This window comes from Callithrix jacchus, chromosome 2 (genome assembly GCF_049354715.1).
Source record: "Callithrix jacchus isolate 240 chromosome 2, calJac240_pri, whole genome shotgun sequence".
In the NCBI taxonomy this organism is placed as follows: domain Eukaryota; kingdom Metazoa; phylum Chordata; class Mammalia; order Primates; family Cebidae; genus Callithrix; species Callithrix jacchus.
The window spans coordinates 15,838,890-15,855,859 of NC_133503.1; the positions used below are offsets into that span (position 1 = coordinate 15,838,890).

The following is a 16,970-nucleotide window of genomic DNA, read 5'->3' on the forward strand; positions in this document are numbered from 1 at the left end:
TCTGGAAGGTTGAGACTGCAGTGAGTTGTGATCGCACTGCTGTACTCCGGCCTGGGCAACAGAACAAGACCCTGTCTAAACAAACAAACAAACAAAAGTCTGACATCAGCAACTTGGGACAAGCAGGGTGTTAAGAAATCCTGCCTCTCCTGGCATTTATACCATGTTGGAAGACTTGATTCATTTACAGGGTTATAAGCCTTAGAGGAGAGGAACCCTCTCGCCACTGTCCTCAGCCTCCTGGAATTCAGACTGGACTTTCCCTTTAGCATTTGAGAACCTCATCTTCAACCTAAATGGCAGGAAATCAGTTAAAACATTAAAATGTCTTTAATTAGATAGAAGCCAACTCAGTGGTTGACTATCAACATTCAGAATTTGGGACATCCATTTTTGAAGTTTTGGCCTTCTACATATGTTGTAAATATTTACTCTTTATAAATGCAGTCTCCCTGTTCTTTGATCTAAATTAATGCTCAGATTCATATGTGTATGTTCTGGTGCTATTCATTAGTTACTAGGATTTAAAAAACTCCTTGGTTTCGTTTTGAATAGTTGTTTACTTAATGGAGATTTAAATTGGTTCTTTTAAAACTGATTCTTTTTTTTCCTCCAGAGAGCCAAATAATGCTTGTAAAGAATTTGTAAAGTACAGAAAAATTTAAAGAAACTAAAGAAAAATCACCTAGAATCTCACCACCTACCTAGAGGTGTCTGTTATGCCAAGGGGTTTTAAATTACAGAATGAACGTTCTGTTTGCCCTCATTTTTTCCCTTTCTAAGTCCATAATTCATTCCCCACAGACAGCTTTCCTATCACTTTTGCGCTTAATGAAAGTAGGGTGTGGATGAAAACCCAGCACTAGCACCTGGACAGCAAGAGAGAGGACCAAGACAAAATTCAGAAGCTCCCGGTGTCCAGAATTAGGTGCCTATCTTTTATGCTATTGGTAGTTTTTGCGCTTGCTCCCTCCCTCCCTTCCTCTCTTTCTCTCTCTTTTCCCAGCTTTATTGAGGTATAATTGATGTATAATAAATTATACATATTTAAAATACATAATTTGATGCATTTTGACATTTGTATACGCCCATGGAACTAGCATCAAGATTAAGATAATGAACTTGTTTATCACTCTCAAAAGTTCCCGGATGCCCCTTTGAAATCACTCTTTCATCCTTTCCCCCACCCCTCATCCACTCCTACCCGGCAACCACTGGTCTGCTTTCTGTCACTGTAGATAAATTAGTTTAGATTTCTAGAATGTTGATGATGTGGAATTGTACAGTATATATTCTTATATTATCTTGCTTCCTTCACTCAGCATAATTACTTCAACATTATCCCATTTGTGACATGTAACAGTACTTCATCGTATTGCTGAGTAGTATCCCATTTTATGGTTGGATTGCAGTTCGTTTCTCCATTCATCTGTTGATGGGCATCTGGGTCGTTTTTCACTTTGTGCCATTACAAATTAAGCTACTATGAACATTTGCAAACAAGTCTTTGTTAGGGCGTGTTTTCATTACTCTTAGGTAAATATCTAGGAGTAAAACAGTTTGGTCCTGGAGTAGGCATGTAGTTAACATTTTAAGACACTCCAAAATTGTTTCCAAAAGGGATTGAAGTGTTTTAGAGTCCCACCATTGGTGAATGAAGCTTCCATTTGCTCCACATCCTTCCCAGTACTTGGTGTGGTCTGTCATCTTCAGTTTTAGTCATCTCCGTAGGTATGTAGGGTGTAGTATCTTGTGGTTTTAATTTGTACTTTCATAATGAATAATGCTGAACATCTTTTCTTTCTTTCTTTCTTTTTTTTTTTTTTTTTTGAGACAGAGTCACATGCTGTTGTACAGACTGGTGTGCATTGGTGCAATTGAGGATCACTGCAACCTCCGCTTCCTAGGTTGAAGTGATTCTCCTGCCTCAGCTTCCCAAGTAGCTGGGATTACAGGTTCCTCCCAGCATACCTGGCTAATTTTTGTATTTTTAGTAGAGCTGGAGTTTCACCATGTTGGTCAGGCTGGTCTCAAACTCCCAGCCTCAGACGATGCACCCGCCTCGGCCTCCCAAAGTGATGGGATTACAGGCATAAGCCACCGTGTCTGGCCTTGTTTTTGTTTTTAAACATTTTTTCATGTGGTTATTTGCCATCGGCTGTTTTTCCTTTGCTAAAATGTCTGTTGAAATCTTATGCCCATTTGAAAACTGGTAGTTTTCTTATGGAGCTTAGAGAATTCTTTATATATTCTCAATTTAAGTCTTTTGTTAAATAGGCTGGGATTTGTCTTTTTATTCTTTTCAGTGTATTTTAAAGAGTGCATTTTTTGTTTTGGGAAATTTCATTTTTTTTTCTTTTTTTTTTTTTTGAGGTGGAGTCTCACTCTGTTGTCAGGCTGGAATGCAGTGGCGCAATCTCGGCTCACTGCATCCTCTGGCTTACTGCAACCTCCACCTCCTGGGTTCAAGCGATTCTTCTGCCTCAGCCTCCCAAGTAGCTGAGACTACAGGTGCGTACCACCATACCCAGCTAATTATTTTTGTATTTTTAGTAGAGATGGGTTTCACCATGTTGGCCAGGAAGGTCTTGATCTCTTGACCTAATGATCCACCTGCCTCAGCCTCCCAAAGTGCTGGGATTACAGGCATGAGCCACTGTACCTGACCCTTTTTTTTTCTTTTTATTAATTGTGCTGTAGGTGTTCTAAGAAATCTTGGCTGGGCTTATGGCTCATGCCTGTAATTCGAGCACTTTGGGAGGCTGAGGCAGGCCAATCACTTGAGCCCAGGATTTCAAGATTAGCCTGGGCAACATAGGGAGAACTTGTCTCTATAAAAAATTCAAAAATTAGGCCAGGTATGGTGGCTCATGCCTGTAATACAGTGTTTTGGGAGACCGAGGCGGGTGGATCACTTAAGTTCAGTAGTTTAAGAACAGCTTGAACAACATAGTGAAACCCTGTCTGTATAAAAAACACAAAAGTCAGTGGAGCATGGTGGTCCACGCCTGTAGTCCCAGCTACTTGGGAGACTGAGGTAGGAGGATCACATGAGCCCTGGAAGTTGAGGGTACAGTGAGCAAGACTGTGCCACTTTTTTCAAGAAAAGAAATGAAAAAGAAATGTTTGCTTACCTAGAGGTCACAAATATTTTTCCTATATTTTCTTCTGGAAGTCTTACAGTTTTAGCTTTTGTATTTGGGTCATTGATCCATTTTGAGTTAATTGCTGTTTGTGGTGTGAAGCTGGAACAAGTTTATTTTTTGCATATGGATGTTCAGTTGTTGGAAAGATAATCCCTTTATCACTAAATTGTCTTTGCACCTTTATGAAAAATTAGTTGATTGTAGCACCAGAGACAGAAGAAAAAAAAATCAGTAAACCATGGAAATATGATGTATTTTTGGACTTAAGTTGTACTGGTTATCTTGACACCATAACAAAATGTCTTGATTACTATATATTTTCAAGTTTTGTGGCAACTGTAGGGACTTAACGTCTGTAATCCCAGTGTTTTGGGAGGCTGAGACAGGAGGACTGTTTGAGCCCAGGAGTTTGAGAACAGCCTGAGCAGCATACCAAGACCCTGTCTCTAAAAAAAAAAAAAAAAAATTAGGTACATGTGGGAACTCATGCCTCTAGCCCTAGCTACTTGGGAGGCTGAGACAGGAGGATCGCTTACGCCTAGGAGTTTGAGGCTGTCATGAGCTATGATTGCACCACTGTATTATAGCCTGGATGATAGAGAGTGAGATACTGCCTCAAAAAGAAAGTTTTAGAACTAGGTAAGTCCTCCAACTTTGTTCTTTTTCTGAGTTTTTCTGTAGCCTGGACAACATTGTTAGACCTCATCTTTACAAAAAATAAAAAAATTAGGTGAGTGTGGTGGCAAGCTTCTGTAGTCCTAGCTACTTGGGAGACTCAGGTGAGAGGCTTGCTTCAGCTTGGGAGGTGGTGACTGCAGTGAACTGTGATTGTGCCACTGCACTGCAGCCTATATCAACCAAAAAAAAACATTGTTCTGGCCATTCATGGTTTCTTGGCTGTATTTCCAAATGAATTTTAGAATCAGTTTGTCAGTTTCTATAAATAATCTTCCTGGTATTTTGATTGGGACTGTGCTGAATCTTTAAATCAATTTGATGTGAATTGATATCTAAACAGTATTATTTTCTCACCCATAAGCAAGGTATATCTATTTATTTAGGCCATCTTTTTAATTTTTTTTTTTTGAGATGGTCTTGCTTTGTTCCCCAGGCTGGAATGCAGTGGTGCGCAGTCACGGCTCTCTGTAGTCTTGACCTCCTGGGCTCAAGGGATCCCCCTGCCTCAGCCCCATGGATAGCCAGGACTACAGGCATATGCTACAACACCCAGCTAATTTTTAATTTTTTTGTAGAGACAGTGTCGCTATGTTGCCTGGGCTGGTCTTAAACTCCTTGGGTCAAGCACTTCTCTTGGCTCAGTGTTTTTTTTTTTGTTTTGTTTTTGTTTTGTTTTAGACTGAGTAGTCTCGCTCTGCCATGCAAGCTTGAGTGCAGTGCCACTATCTCCATTCACTGTACCCTCTATCCCGTGGGTTTAAGTGATCCTCCTGACTCAACCTCCCGAGTAACTGGGATTACAGGCACGTACCATCACACCTAGCTAATTTTTGTATTTTTAGTAGAGCTAGGGATTCACAGTGTTGGCCAGGCTGATGACCTCAAGTGATCTGCCTGGATCAGCCTCCCAGAGTGCTGGGATTATATGAGCCACTGTGCCCAGCCTCTTGCCTCAGCCTTTCAAAGTCCTGGGATTATAGGCATGAGCTACCATGCCTGGCCTAGGCCATCTTTAGTTTCTCTTAGCAGTATTGTGTAGTGTTCAGTGTGCATGTACAACATATATAGCTTTTATCTGAGTTACCCATATTAAATACATAGGGATCAATTTTTTTTTTTTTTTCTCAAGGAGTTTCGCTCTCACTCGTTGCGCAGACTGGAGTGCAATGGCACAATCTCATCTCACTGCAACCTCTGCCTCCTGGGTTCAAGCAATACTCCTGCCTCAGCCTTCTGAGTAGCTGGGATTACAGGTGCCCACCACCACGACTGGCTAATTTTTGTATTTTTAAGTAGAGATGGCGTTTCACCATGTTGACCAAGCTGGTCTTGAACACCTGACCTCATGTGATCTACCCGCCTTGGCCTCCCAAAGTGTTGGGATTACAGGTGTGAGCCACTGCACCCAGTCAGGATAAATATTTTCATTAACTATTACAAATGGTATTTTATTTTTAAAATTTCAACGTACTGATTGTTTATTGCTAGAATATAGAAATATATTTTCAGATATTGATCTTGTATCTTGGAACCTTTCTTAACTCATTTATTCTAGTAGGTTTTTTGTTTTTTTTTAAGATCTCTTAAGATTTTACAGAGGCAACCATGTGATATGTGAATAAAGATAATTTTACTTCTTCATTTCCAATCTGTTTAGGTTCATTTCTTTTTCTTGCTGTTTTGTTCTGGTTAAAAGATCTCCATTACATTGTTAAGTAAATGTCATAAGAGTAACCGTTCATGTCTCTTAGAGGAAAAGCATTCAGTATTTCACCATTAAGTATGGTGTTGTAGGTTTTTCATAGATGCCTTTTACCAGGTTGAGTTGTTTGATGCTTGAATGTTAAGCCAACCTTGCATTCCTGAGATGACCCACACTTGGTCATGATGCATTATTCTTCTATGTATTATTGGCTTTGATTTGCTAAAATTGTAAAAGAGTTTTGTCTTCATGAGTATTATTAGTCTATAGGTTCTTATAATGCTTTTTTTTTTTTTTTTTCTTGTTTTGCCATTAGGGTAATGTTGGCATCATGGCATCTGTTGGGATATGTTTTCTTCACTTCTGTTTCCTGGAAGAGATTGTACAGAATTGATGTTACTTCTTTAAATGTTTGGTAGATTTCAGAAGTAAAGCTGTCTGGGCCTTGCAGTTTCTCATGGGCAGGTTTTAAACTACATATTTAATTTCTTCTTTTCTTTCTTTTGTTTTTAGGAGACAGAATCTCGTTCTTTTGCCCAGGCTGGAGTACAGTGGCAAGATCATGTCTTACTGCATCTTCCACCTCCTGGGCTCAAGCAATGTTCCCACCTCAGCTTCCTGAGTAGCTAGGACTAGAGGTGTGCATCACCACACACAGCTAATTTTTAAATTATTTTTGTAGAGACAAGATCTCTATGTTGCCAAGGCTAGTCTTGAACTCCTGGCTTCAAATGATCCTCCCCACTTGGCCTTCAGAAGTGCTAGGATTACGCCACCATACCTAGCTTTCTCTTCTTTTTTGTTACATCAATCTGACCAGAAGTGTTTTAATCTTACTGATCTTCTCAAAGAAGGAGCTCTTGGTTTCATTGTTACAGTTTTCTGTTTTATTGATGTTTGTTGTTATTGTTATTATTCCCTTTCTTCTGCTTACTTTGGATTTAATGTGCTCTGTTCTAGTTTCTTAAGGTGGAGTATTAGGTCATTTGATTTGAGATCTTTCTTCTTTTCCAATGTAAGTGTTAAATGCTATAAATTTCCCTATGAATGCTGCTTTAGTTGTATCCCAAACATGTTGATAAGTCATGTGTTAATTTTTTTTATAAAGACAGGGTCTCACTCTGTTGCCTAGGCTGCAGTGGTGCCATCATAGCTCATTGCACCTTCAACCTCCTGGGCTCAAGTGAATCCTCCCACCCGAGCTTCCCAAGTATCTGAGACTACAGACATGCGCTACCATGCCTGGCTAACTTTTTTTTTTTTGGAGTAGAGACTACAAATATACACTACCATGCCTAGCTAATTTTTTTTTTTTTTTGAGACAGAGTCTTACTCTGTTGCCAGGCTGAAGTGCAGTAGCATGATCTCAGCTCACTGCAACCTCTACTTCCTGGGTTCAGTCGATTCTCCTTCCTCAGCGTCCTGAGTAGCTGGGGTTACAGGCGCACACCACCACACCCAGCTAATTTTTGTATTTTGGTCAGGAGGTGGAGAGACCATGTTGGCCGTGATGGTCTCTTGATCTTCTGACCTTGTGATCCACCTGCCTTGTCCTCTTAAAGTGCTGGGATTACAGGCATGAGCCACTGCACCCAGCCTAATTTTTTTTTTTTTTTAAATAGAGATAGGGTCTCTCACTAAGATGCCCTGGCTTATCTCAAACTCCTGGCACCCAGACTAGAGTGCAGTGGTGTGATCTTGGTTCACTGCAGCTCTGCCTTTCAGGTTTAAGTGATTCTTGTGCCTCAGCCTTCTGAGCAGTTGGGATTTCAGGCATGCACTACCATGCCCGACTAATTTTGGGGTTTTTTTAAATCATGTTGGGGTTTCTCACCCATGTTGACCAGCTAGTCTCGAACTTCTGAACTCAGGTGATCCACCCACCTTGGCCTCCCACAGTGCTGGGATTATAGGTGTGAGTCACCGTACCTGGCCTCTTATGCCCTCTTGATGAACTCACTTGGTTATCATTTATGAAATGACCCTCTTCATCCCAAATAATATTCTTTGCTCTGAAATCTTCTTCTGAGATAAATTTAGCCACCCAAGCTGGGCATGATGGCTCATGCCTGTAATCCCAACACTTAGAGAAGCCAAGGCAGGAGGAATGGTTAAGCTAGGAGTTCTAGACCAGTCTGAACTACATAAAAAAATTATCTAGGCACAGTGGTATGTTTCTATTGTCTCGGCTACTTGGGGGGCCGAGGTGAGAGGATCACTTGAGCCAAGAGGTTAAAGGTTGCAGGAGAGCTGTGATTATGCCAGTGCACTCCAACCAGGGTAACAAAATGAGACCCTGTCTCTTAAAAAAAAAAAAAAAGCCCCTACAGTTTTCATCTACTTTTTGTTTTATTTCTTTTCTTGTTTTGTTTTGTTGTATTGTGTTGTGTTGTTTTTGAGGTGGAGTCTTACTCTATCACCAAGGCTGGAGTGCAGTGGTATGATCTTGGCTCGCTGCAACCTCTGCCTCCTGGGTTCAAGTGATTCTCCTGCCTCAGCCTCCCAAGTAGCTAGGATTACAGGCATGAACCACCATGCCTGGCTAACTTTTGTATTTTTAGTTGAGATGTGGTTTCACCATGTGTTGGCCAGGCTGGTCTCAAACTCCTGACCTCAGGTGATCTGCCCACCTCAGCCTCCCAAAGTGCTGAGATTATAGGTGAGCTACTATGATTCACATTAGCATGGTATTTTTTTTTTCATCTTTTTATCTTTAGCATATTTTTGTCTATATATTTAAAGTGGATTTCTTTTTTAAAATTATTATTTTGAGATGGAGTCTCGCTCTGTCCCCAGGCTGGAGTGCAGTGGTGCAATCTTGGCTCACTGTAACGTCCAACTCCCAAGTTCAAGTGATTCTTCTGCCTCAGCCTTCCGAGTAGCTGGGACTACAGGCACACATTACCATGCCTGGCTAATTTTTGTATTTTTATTAGACACGGGGTTTCACCATATAGGCCAGGCTGGTCTCAAACTCCTGAGCTTGTGATCCGCCCTCTTTTCTTTGGCCTCCTAAAATGCTGGGATTACAGGTGTGAGCCACCTCGCCTGGCTTGCCCCTGCTTCCCATCCTTCCCCCACGAAATGGGGTTGTGCTCTTTCTCCCAGGCTGGAGTGCAGTGGTGTGATCTTGGCTCACTGCAACCTCCACCTTATGGGTCAAAGCAATTCTCTTGCCTCGGTCTCCCGAGTAGCTGAGATTACAGGCATGCACCACCATGACTGGCTAAGTTTTGTGTTCTTAGTAGAGGCGGGATTTCACCATGTTGGCCAGGCTGGTCTCGAACTCCTGATCTCAAGTGACCCACCTGCCTCAGCCTCCCAAAGTGCTGGGATTATAGGTGTGAGCCACTGCCCTGGCTGTACCTGGCTTTAAAGTGGATTTCTTATAAATAGCTTATTAGTTTGATCTTGCATTTTTATCCAGTAGTAGCCTCTGCCTTTTGAGGTGTTACACCTTTTACATTTAATGAGGTTATTGGTATGATTGGGTTTAAATCTATCATCTTGCTATTTTTTTTTCCTATGTCTCCCATTTATTCTTTGTTCTTTTTTAAAATCTTTTTTCTGCCTTCTTTTGGATTGAGATGTGATTTTATTTAATCTGCTTTATTGGCATATTTTCAATGCTTTTTTTTCATAGTGGTTACTTTAGGTTATATCTTTAACTTACCACAGTTTACTTTCAAGCAATATTCCACTTCTCAGGCTGGGCGTAGTGGCTCACACCTGTAATCAGCACTTTGGGAGGCAGGTGGATCACTTGAGGTCAGGAGTTCAAGACCAACCTGGCCAACATGGTAAAACCCCATCTCTACTAATAATACAAAAATTAGCTGGGCATCATGGCGCATGCCTGTAACCCCAGCTACTCTGGAGGCTGAGGCAGGAGAATCGCTTGAGCCTGGGAGGCGGACGTTGCAGTGAGCCGAAATTGCGCTACTGCACTCCAGCCTGGGCAGCAGAGCCAGACTCTGTCTCAAAACGAAACAAAAAACAGGCCAGATGTAGTGGCTCATGCCTATAATCCCAGCACTTTGAGCGCCGGAGGCGGGAGGATGACCTGAGGTTGGGAGTTCAAGACCAGCCTGGCCGTTATGGTGAAACCCTATCTCTACTAAAAATACAAAAAATTAGCTTTACATGGTGGTGGGTACATATAATCTCAGCTACTTGGGAGACTGAGGTGGGAGAATTGCTTCAACCTGGGAAGTGGAGGTTGTAGTGAACCGAGAACATACCACTGCCTTCCAGTCTAGGCAACAAGAGTGAAACTCTGTCTCAAAACAAAAAAACAAAACAAAACGATATTCCGGTTCTCATGTAGAGTCAGAACATTTTGACAATATACTTCTTAATCTTTCCTTTCCAACCTTTGTGCTATTATTGTCACGTATTGTTGTATTTTTTTCTTTAAATACATTTTAAAAGTTTTGTGTTAAATAGTTTAAAGCTTTTAAAAATTATTTATATTTACTTGTTGACTGTATCCACTGCTTTTTATTCCTTTTTATATATACAGATTTCCATTGGTATTTTTCCTTACTTTCATATGTTTTTGGTCTTTTTGATGGGCAGGGGTTATTTTGCTTTGTTGTTGATTTCCAGGATTTTTTTTTTTCTGGTCTGAAATGTCTTTATTTTGCCTTTTTAAATAACTCCATTTTTTATTTGGGGATAACTATAGGTTCACATGCAGTTTTCAGAAATAATACAGAGAAATCCCATGCACCCTTTCTCAGTCTCCCCCAGTGACACACTGTAATGTAGTATCACAAGCACAAGCACAGTAGTGACATTAATAGATTCGAGATACAGAGTATTTCCATCGCCTACAGAATCCATCATGTTTCCCTTCCATAGCCAAGCCCACTTGTGTTCCTGTCTTCTCCTTTACCTCTAATGACCACTAATTTATTCTCCATTTCTACGATTTTGTCATTTCAGCAATGTTACATGAATTATATAGTATGTAACCTTTGGAATTGGCTTTTTTATGTAGCATAATTCTCTAAAGATTGATCCAGGTTGTTGCATGTATTAATAATTCTTTCATTGGTAGGTAGTATTTCATGGTATGGATATGCCAGTTTCTTTAACTGCTTTTCCATTAAAGGACATCCGGGTTGTTTCTAGTTTTGGGATATTACGAGTAGAGCTGATGTAAACATGAGTGTATATAGCTCTTTTCATCAGCATGTCTTCATTTCTCTGGGATAAATGCCCAGGACTGCAATTGCTGGGTTATATGCTAGTTGCATGTTTGATTTTATAAGAAACTGCCAAAGCAATATATGAGAGTTTCAGTTTCCCTGCATCTTTGTTTTCTTATTCTTGCTTCTCTTTGGGTTATTTGAATACTTGAAAATATTTTTCAAAATTATATCATTTTGCTTTACTTGAGTCTATCTTTTCTGGGGATGGCGGGGACAGGGTCTCACTCTGTTACTAGGCTGGAGTGTGGTGGTGGCATGATCTCAGCTCACTGCAGCCTCAATCTCCCAAGCTCAAATGATCTTCCTGCCTCAGCCCTCCAAGTGGTTTGGAATACATACAGGTGTGTGCCACCATGCCTGGCTAATATCTGTAGAGACAGGGTTTCACCATGTTGCCCACGCTGGTCTCAGACTCCTGGGCTCTAGCGATCTGCCTGTGTCAGGCTCCCAAAATGCTGGGATTACAGGCATGCACTGCATTGCCTGGAGCTTTTTTAGTGGTCACTCTTAGGGACCACATTACACACACATAACTTACCACAGTTTAGTGGTATTGTCATTTTACTAGTTTGAGGGAAGTATAGAAATGTTACTTTCTTATGTCCTTTTCTCTCTACTAGTTATAATTGTTTAAAAATATTTCTTGTAGGCCAGGCACGGTGGCTCACCTGAGGCCAGGAGTTTGAGACTAGCTTGGCCATCATGGTCAAACCCTGTCTCTACTAAAAATACAAAAAATTAGCCGGGTGTGGTATTGGGCACCTGTAATCCTAGCAACTCAGGAGACTGAGGCAGGAGAATCACTTGAGCCCATGAGATGGAGACTGCAGTGAGCTAAGATTGTTCCACTACACTCCAGCCTGGGTGACAGAGTAAGACTCTGCCTCAAAAAAAAAAAAAAAAAAAAGAGTGAGACTCTCCCTCAAAATAAATAAATAAAGGCCAGGCGCAGTGGCTCACACCTGTAATCCCAGCACTTTGGGAGGCCAGGCAGGCGGGGAGAGTTGTGGAGGTGGCTTTTTACTACTGGGTAGGTAGAAACCTGGGCTCCCCACGTGATTGTCACTAATAACATGGGGTGGGACAGGGTTTCTTATCACCCACTGTGGTTTCAAGTCCCAGCTCCTTGTCTATTTTCTCTACTGTTAACCCAGTGGGTGGGGTAGGGTGCCTAACTACAGCCCGCTGAGTGCAAGTCTAGCCTGTTTACTTGGCTTTTGTTGGTGTGGGTAGAGGTGAGGCCACAGTCCTTATGTGGTGTTTGAATGTCTTTGTATTATTTTATGAGATGGTCAGTCAGGTGCAGCCACAAGAGGAGACACAGGAGAGGCTCATGAAGACAAAGATTTTATGCTCACAGGTCACACCATGCAGGTCCACGTGGGAAGGACCCCCAAGGGGTCAGGAGGCAGAAGACAGGAGCGAAAGGAAGGCATTATTGGCCAGAGCCTTCGTTGAGGTTTCCATGAGACAAACAGGGTAGGGCAGGGGAAGAATTTGGGATTGGCTGGTTTGAATAATTTCAGCGGGCTCTAAGCCACAGGCGTGGCCCAGAGTTGCCTAGCACCTGGCCCTGAGGTGATTAAGGCAGGAGTGTTGCCTCCTTGGGTGCTCTGGCAGGTGGTGAAGAAGGAAGGGCTCTGGAGTGGTTAATTTGTATAGCAAAGGCTTGCCCCAACACTGAGTCCTTTAGGTACTTCTAAGAATCGACTAGCCTTGAGGGCAGTCTCTCCCTAGCCAGAAAGATCTTTAGAATGTCAAAACATCATAATAGTTCCTCAATTCCAGCAGTTTGGGCGCAGGAGGGCAGATCACTTGAGCCTAGGAGTCCAAGACCAGCCTGGCCAACATGGTGAAACCCTGTCTCTACTGAAATACAAAAATTAGCTGGGTATGGAGGTGCACACTTATAGTCCCAGCTACTCGAGAGACAGGTGGGGGGATCACCTGAGCCTTGGGAGGTTGAGGCTGTAGTGAGCCATGATCCCACCACTGCACTCCAGCCCAGTAACAGAGTGACACCTTGTCTCAAAAAAAGCCAAACCAAACATCATAATATAAAAAAAATAGACACAGAAGCTGAAGCAGAGCGATGATTTCAAAAGGTTTCTATTGTGTGAGGCTGCCCCTTCCTCATCCTTTGGCTGGTGAGAGCGGGAGCAGGCTTTCACTGGGGCTTTCCTGTTTGCATTTGTTGGGGTTTCTGGGTTGCTGACTTCTTCAGCTCCAAGTCTGGACTAGAAGAAGCACAAAGAAACCCAGGGAACTCAACACCGTGTCTTCCATGGGTCCTGAGGTCCCTAGCATGTCTCTTTCTCTTTCACAACCCTTTAAGGGTTGTTTTATACATAGCGGTCAGGAATTTTTGTTGTACTTGGCAGGAGAATTAGAAAACTACCTCTATCTCTCAGAAGCGCAAGTCTCATGTTTATTTTTGAGGGATGTTTTCATGGGGTGTAGAATTCTGTGTTGATGTTATTTTTCTTTTTGAGACAGACTCTCACCCAGGCTAGAGTGCAGCAGCGTGATTATAGCTCACTGCAGCCTCAGCCTCCTAGTCTCAAGTAATCCTCCCACCTCAACCTCCCAAGTAGCTGGGACTGCAGGTACCCACGACCAGGCATGGCTAATTTTTTGTAGAGACAGAATTTTGCCATTTTGCCCCTGCTGGTCTCGCTCAAGTGATCCGCGCCCACCTTGGCCTCCCAAAGTGCTGGGATTACAGGGCAGCCACCACAGCTGGCCCATCCTGTTCTTTTAATACTTGAAAGATGTTATTCCACTGTCTTCTGGCCTGTACTATGCCTGATAAGAAATCTGTTGTCAGTTTTACCTTTGTTCCTATATACATAATGTTTTTTTGTTTGTTTGTTTGTTTGTTTCTTGTGTTTTTTTTGAGACGGAGTTTCACTGTGTAGCCCAGGCTGGAGTATAGTGGTGTGATCTCAGCTCACTGTAACCTCTGCCTCATGTTCAGGTGATTCTCCTGCCTCAGTCTCCTGAGTAGCTGGGATTACAGGCATGCACCACCATGCCCTGTTGATATTTTGTATTTTTAGTAGAGATGGGGTTTCACCATGTTGGCCAGGCTGGGCTGGTCTTGAACTCCTCAAGTGATCCCCCTGCCTCAGGCTCCCAGACTGCTGAGATTACAGGCATGAGTCACCATGCTGGCCTGTGTAATGTTGTTGTTTTTTTTTTTTAATCTCCAGTGCTTTTAAGATTTTTATTGCTGGTTTTAAGCAGTGGTCCTTTGTGTAGTTTTCTTCATGTTTTTACTGCTAGAATTTGTTGAGGTTCTTAGATCTGTACATGTATTATTTCTGTTAAATTTCTGTCAACTTTCAGTGACTTTTAAAAACTTAACTTCTTTGGTGTAAGTTTTTCTTGAATATTAATGTAGATTCATGTGAACTGACAGCTCGGTCAGGATATGAAACCATGCCTCATCCCAAAAACCTCCCTTGTGCTTTTCCTTTGTAGATAATTGTTATTTCTTGAAATACTTATGTTATCCTTTTACCTTCAGACTCTAATGATGAGTATCAGGGACAACTTAAAATTGTCCCATAGTTTACTGATAACGCTGTGTTGTTATTTTTAGATTTTTCTCTCTTTATGTTTTATTAGAGATATTTTCTACCCGTAATGAATATCTTCAAGTTCACTAATCTTTTCTTCTGTGGTGTCTAATCTGTTATTAATCACATCTGGTGTTTTTGTTGTTTGTTTTTGTTTTTTTGAGACAAGGTCTTACTCTGTTACCCAGGCTGAAGTGCAGTGGCGCTGTCATAGCTCAACATCAGCCTCCAACTCCTGGGCTCAGGTGGTTCTCCCATCCCACAACAGCCTCTGGAGTAGTGCCACCACACCTGTCTAATTTTTGTATCTTTAGTAGAGATGGGGCTTTGCTGTGTTGCCCAGGTTGAACTCCAAACTCTTGGGCTCAAGCAGTCCTCCTGCCTCAGCCTCCCAAAGTGCTGGGATGACAGGTGTGAGCCACCATACCTGGTATATCTGGTGTATTTTTCACCCCAGAGATTCTGCTGTTCATGTGTAGAAGTAGATTTATATCTATTTCCATGTTTCTTCTTAATGTGTTCTTCCATTTTTTCATTTTCCATCTCCTTGAACATATGAATATATTTATAATATCCTTTTCAGGGTCTTTATCTTCTGATATCATCTGTGTTATTTCTGGGTCTTTTTCTATTTATTTCCTCCTTGTTACTGGTTATTCCTACATCTTTGCATGCCCTGTACTGTTTGATTCGATGCCAGACTGGATGCTGGGGTTTTGTTTTCCTTTAAAAACTGTTTTGAGCTTTATTGTGGGACAAAGTTAATTGGAACTAATTTGATCCTTTTGCAGTGTTGAAGCGTTATCAGGTAGGTCTGGGCAGCCTTTAGTTAGGCAGTTTCTCAGCCTCGGTACTGTCGGCACTTCGGGTGGTTCTTTGTTGTGAGGGGCTGTCCTGTGCATTTGAGGCTATTTAGCAGCATCCCTGGCTTCCACCCAGGAGATGCCATAGCACCACTTAGCACACGCTAAGAATGATTTTTACATTTTTAGAAAGTTGTAAAAAAAGATACGCCATAGAGACCACCATCTGTGGCCAGCAACACCAGAGTATTTACACAGAGATTACTTTCCTTTTTCTTTTCTTTGTTTTTTGAGACAGTCTCACTCCATTGCCCAGGCTGCAGTGCAGTGGTGTGATCACAGCTCACTGCAGCCTCAACCTCCCTGAGCACAGGTGAGCCTCCCACCTTAGCCTCCTGAGTAGCTGGGATTACAGGCTTGTGCCGCCACACTGGGCTAATTTTCTTTTTATTTTTTGTAGAGACAAGGTTTGACCATGTTGCCCAAGCTGGTCTCAAACTCCTGGCCTCAAGAGATACACCCACCTCGGCCTCCCAAAGTGCTGAGATGATAGGTGTGAGTCATGGTGCCTGGCCTACACAGTGATTTCTAATCCCTGCTGTGGGAGACATTCTTTTAGTATTTGAGATAAATGGTGGTATGAGGGGGGGAAAAAAGTCTTGCTTTTCCAGTATGGAGAGTAGCTAGAAGCACTGGCTTTGTAATTAGAAAGAGTATGAGTTAAGTCCAATTATGTCTGTCACGTAATAACTCTTTTGACATCCGGCAAACTTTTAAATTCTTTGAGCCCTTTTCCTTTGTTGTGAAAGAGAGCTAATATGTACTTATCACTTAGATTTGTTAGAAAAGTAAATGAGGCCGATTGTGATGGCTCACACCTGTAATCTTAGCACTTTGGGAGGCCAAGGCCGGTGGATTGCCTGAGCTCAGAAGTTAAAGACCAGCCTGGTAACATGGTAAAACCCTGTCTCTACTAAAAATACAAAAAAAAAAAAAAAAAAAAAAAATAGCTGGGCGTGGTGGCGCATGCCTGTAGTCGCTGCTACTTAGGAGGCTGAGGCAGGAGAATTGCTTGGACCTGGGGAGGCAGAGGTTGCAGTGAGTGGAGATTGCACCACTGCACTCCAGCCTGTGTGACAGATTGAGACTCCGTCTCAAAAAAAAAAAAAAAAAAAGTAAATGAAAACGCATAAAAGTAGATAGCTCATGGCATGCATATAGCAGCTACTATTTCACTACAGGTGTGTGCCCCTGATCTGTAATTAGCTTTGATGTGTGTATATAGTTGTATTTTGCTAATTTGGAGGATTATCATCTATCTTTCAGGTCATGCAGAAGGCTTTTGTATGATGTGTACAATGCAAGCACATATTACCCAGGCACTCAGTAATCCTGGGGATGTTATTAAGCCAATGTTTGTCATCAATGAGATGCGGCGTAAGTATTTATTATTGTAGTTTATATTTGTATTTATTACCTAGTTAGTTTTTATTTTTTGAGACAGAGTCTCGCTGTGTCGCCCAGGCTGGAGCATAGTCTTGCTATCTCGGCTCACTGCAACCTCCACCTCACAGTTTCACACAATCTCCTGCCTCAGCTTCTCGAGCAGCTGGGATTACAAACATGCTCCACCAGGCTCTTTTTAGTAGAGATGGAGTTTCTCCATGTTGGTCAGGCTGATCTCGAACACCTGACCTCAGGTGATCCACCTGCCTTGGCCTCTCAAAGTGCTGGGATTACAGGTATGAGCTACCACACCTGGCCTATTACCTAGTTATTCTTAATGTCCAACTGGTAAAAAAAAAAAAACTGAGCCCCTTGTGTGTTAGAAAACAAATATATTT

The 16,970-nt window shown here is 42.0% G+C and overlaps 1 protein-coding gene across 14 annotated transcripts in view; it reads left to right on the forward strand.

Annotated features, from left to right (window-relative positions):
* USP42 (ubiquitin specific peptidase 42) overlaps window positions 1–16,970 on the forward strand; it is an 80,808-nt gene that overhangs the window by 37,139 nt on the left and 26,699 nt on the right. For 7 of the 14 annotated variants that reach the window (XR_013530120.1, XM_054248589.2, XM_078357578.1 and 4 more), the window contains 2 exons: window positions 2,374–2,511; window positions 16,453–16,563. Coding sequence is in view for 12 of the 14 variants with exons in the window: in XM_054248589.2 (XP_054104564.1) it covers window positions 2,374–2,511; window positions 16,453–16,563 (249 nt within the window). In the remaining 2 variants the exon portion in view is untranslated. Of the gene's footprint in view, window positions 1–728; window positions 929–2,373; window positions 2,512–16,452; window positions 16,564–16,970 lie in introns of those variants that run through there. The other 7 variants (XR_013530121.1, XM_054248599.2, XM_035282926.3 and 4 more) reach the window with 2 other exon arrangements.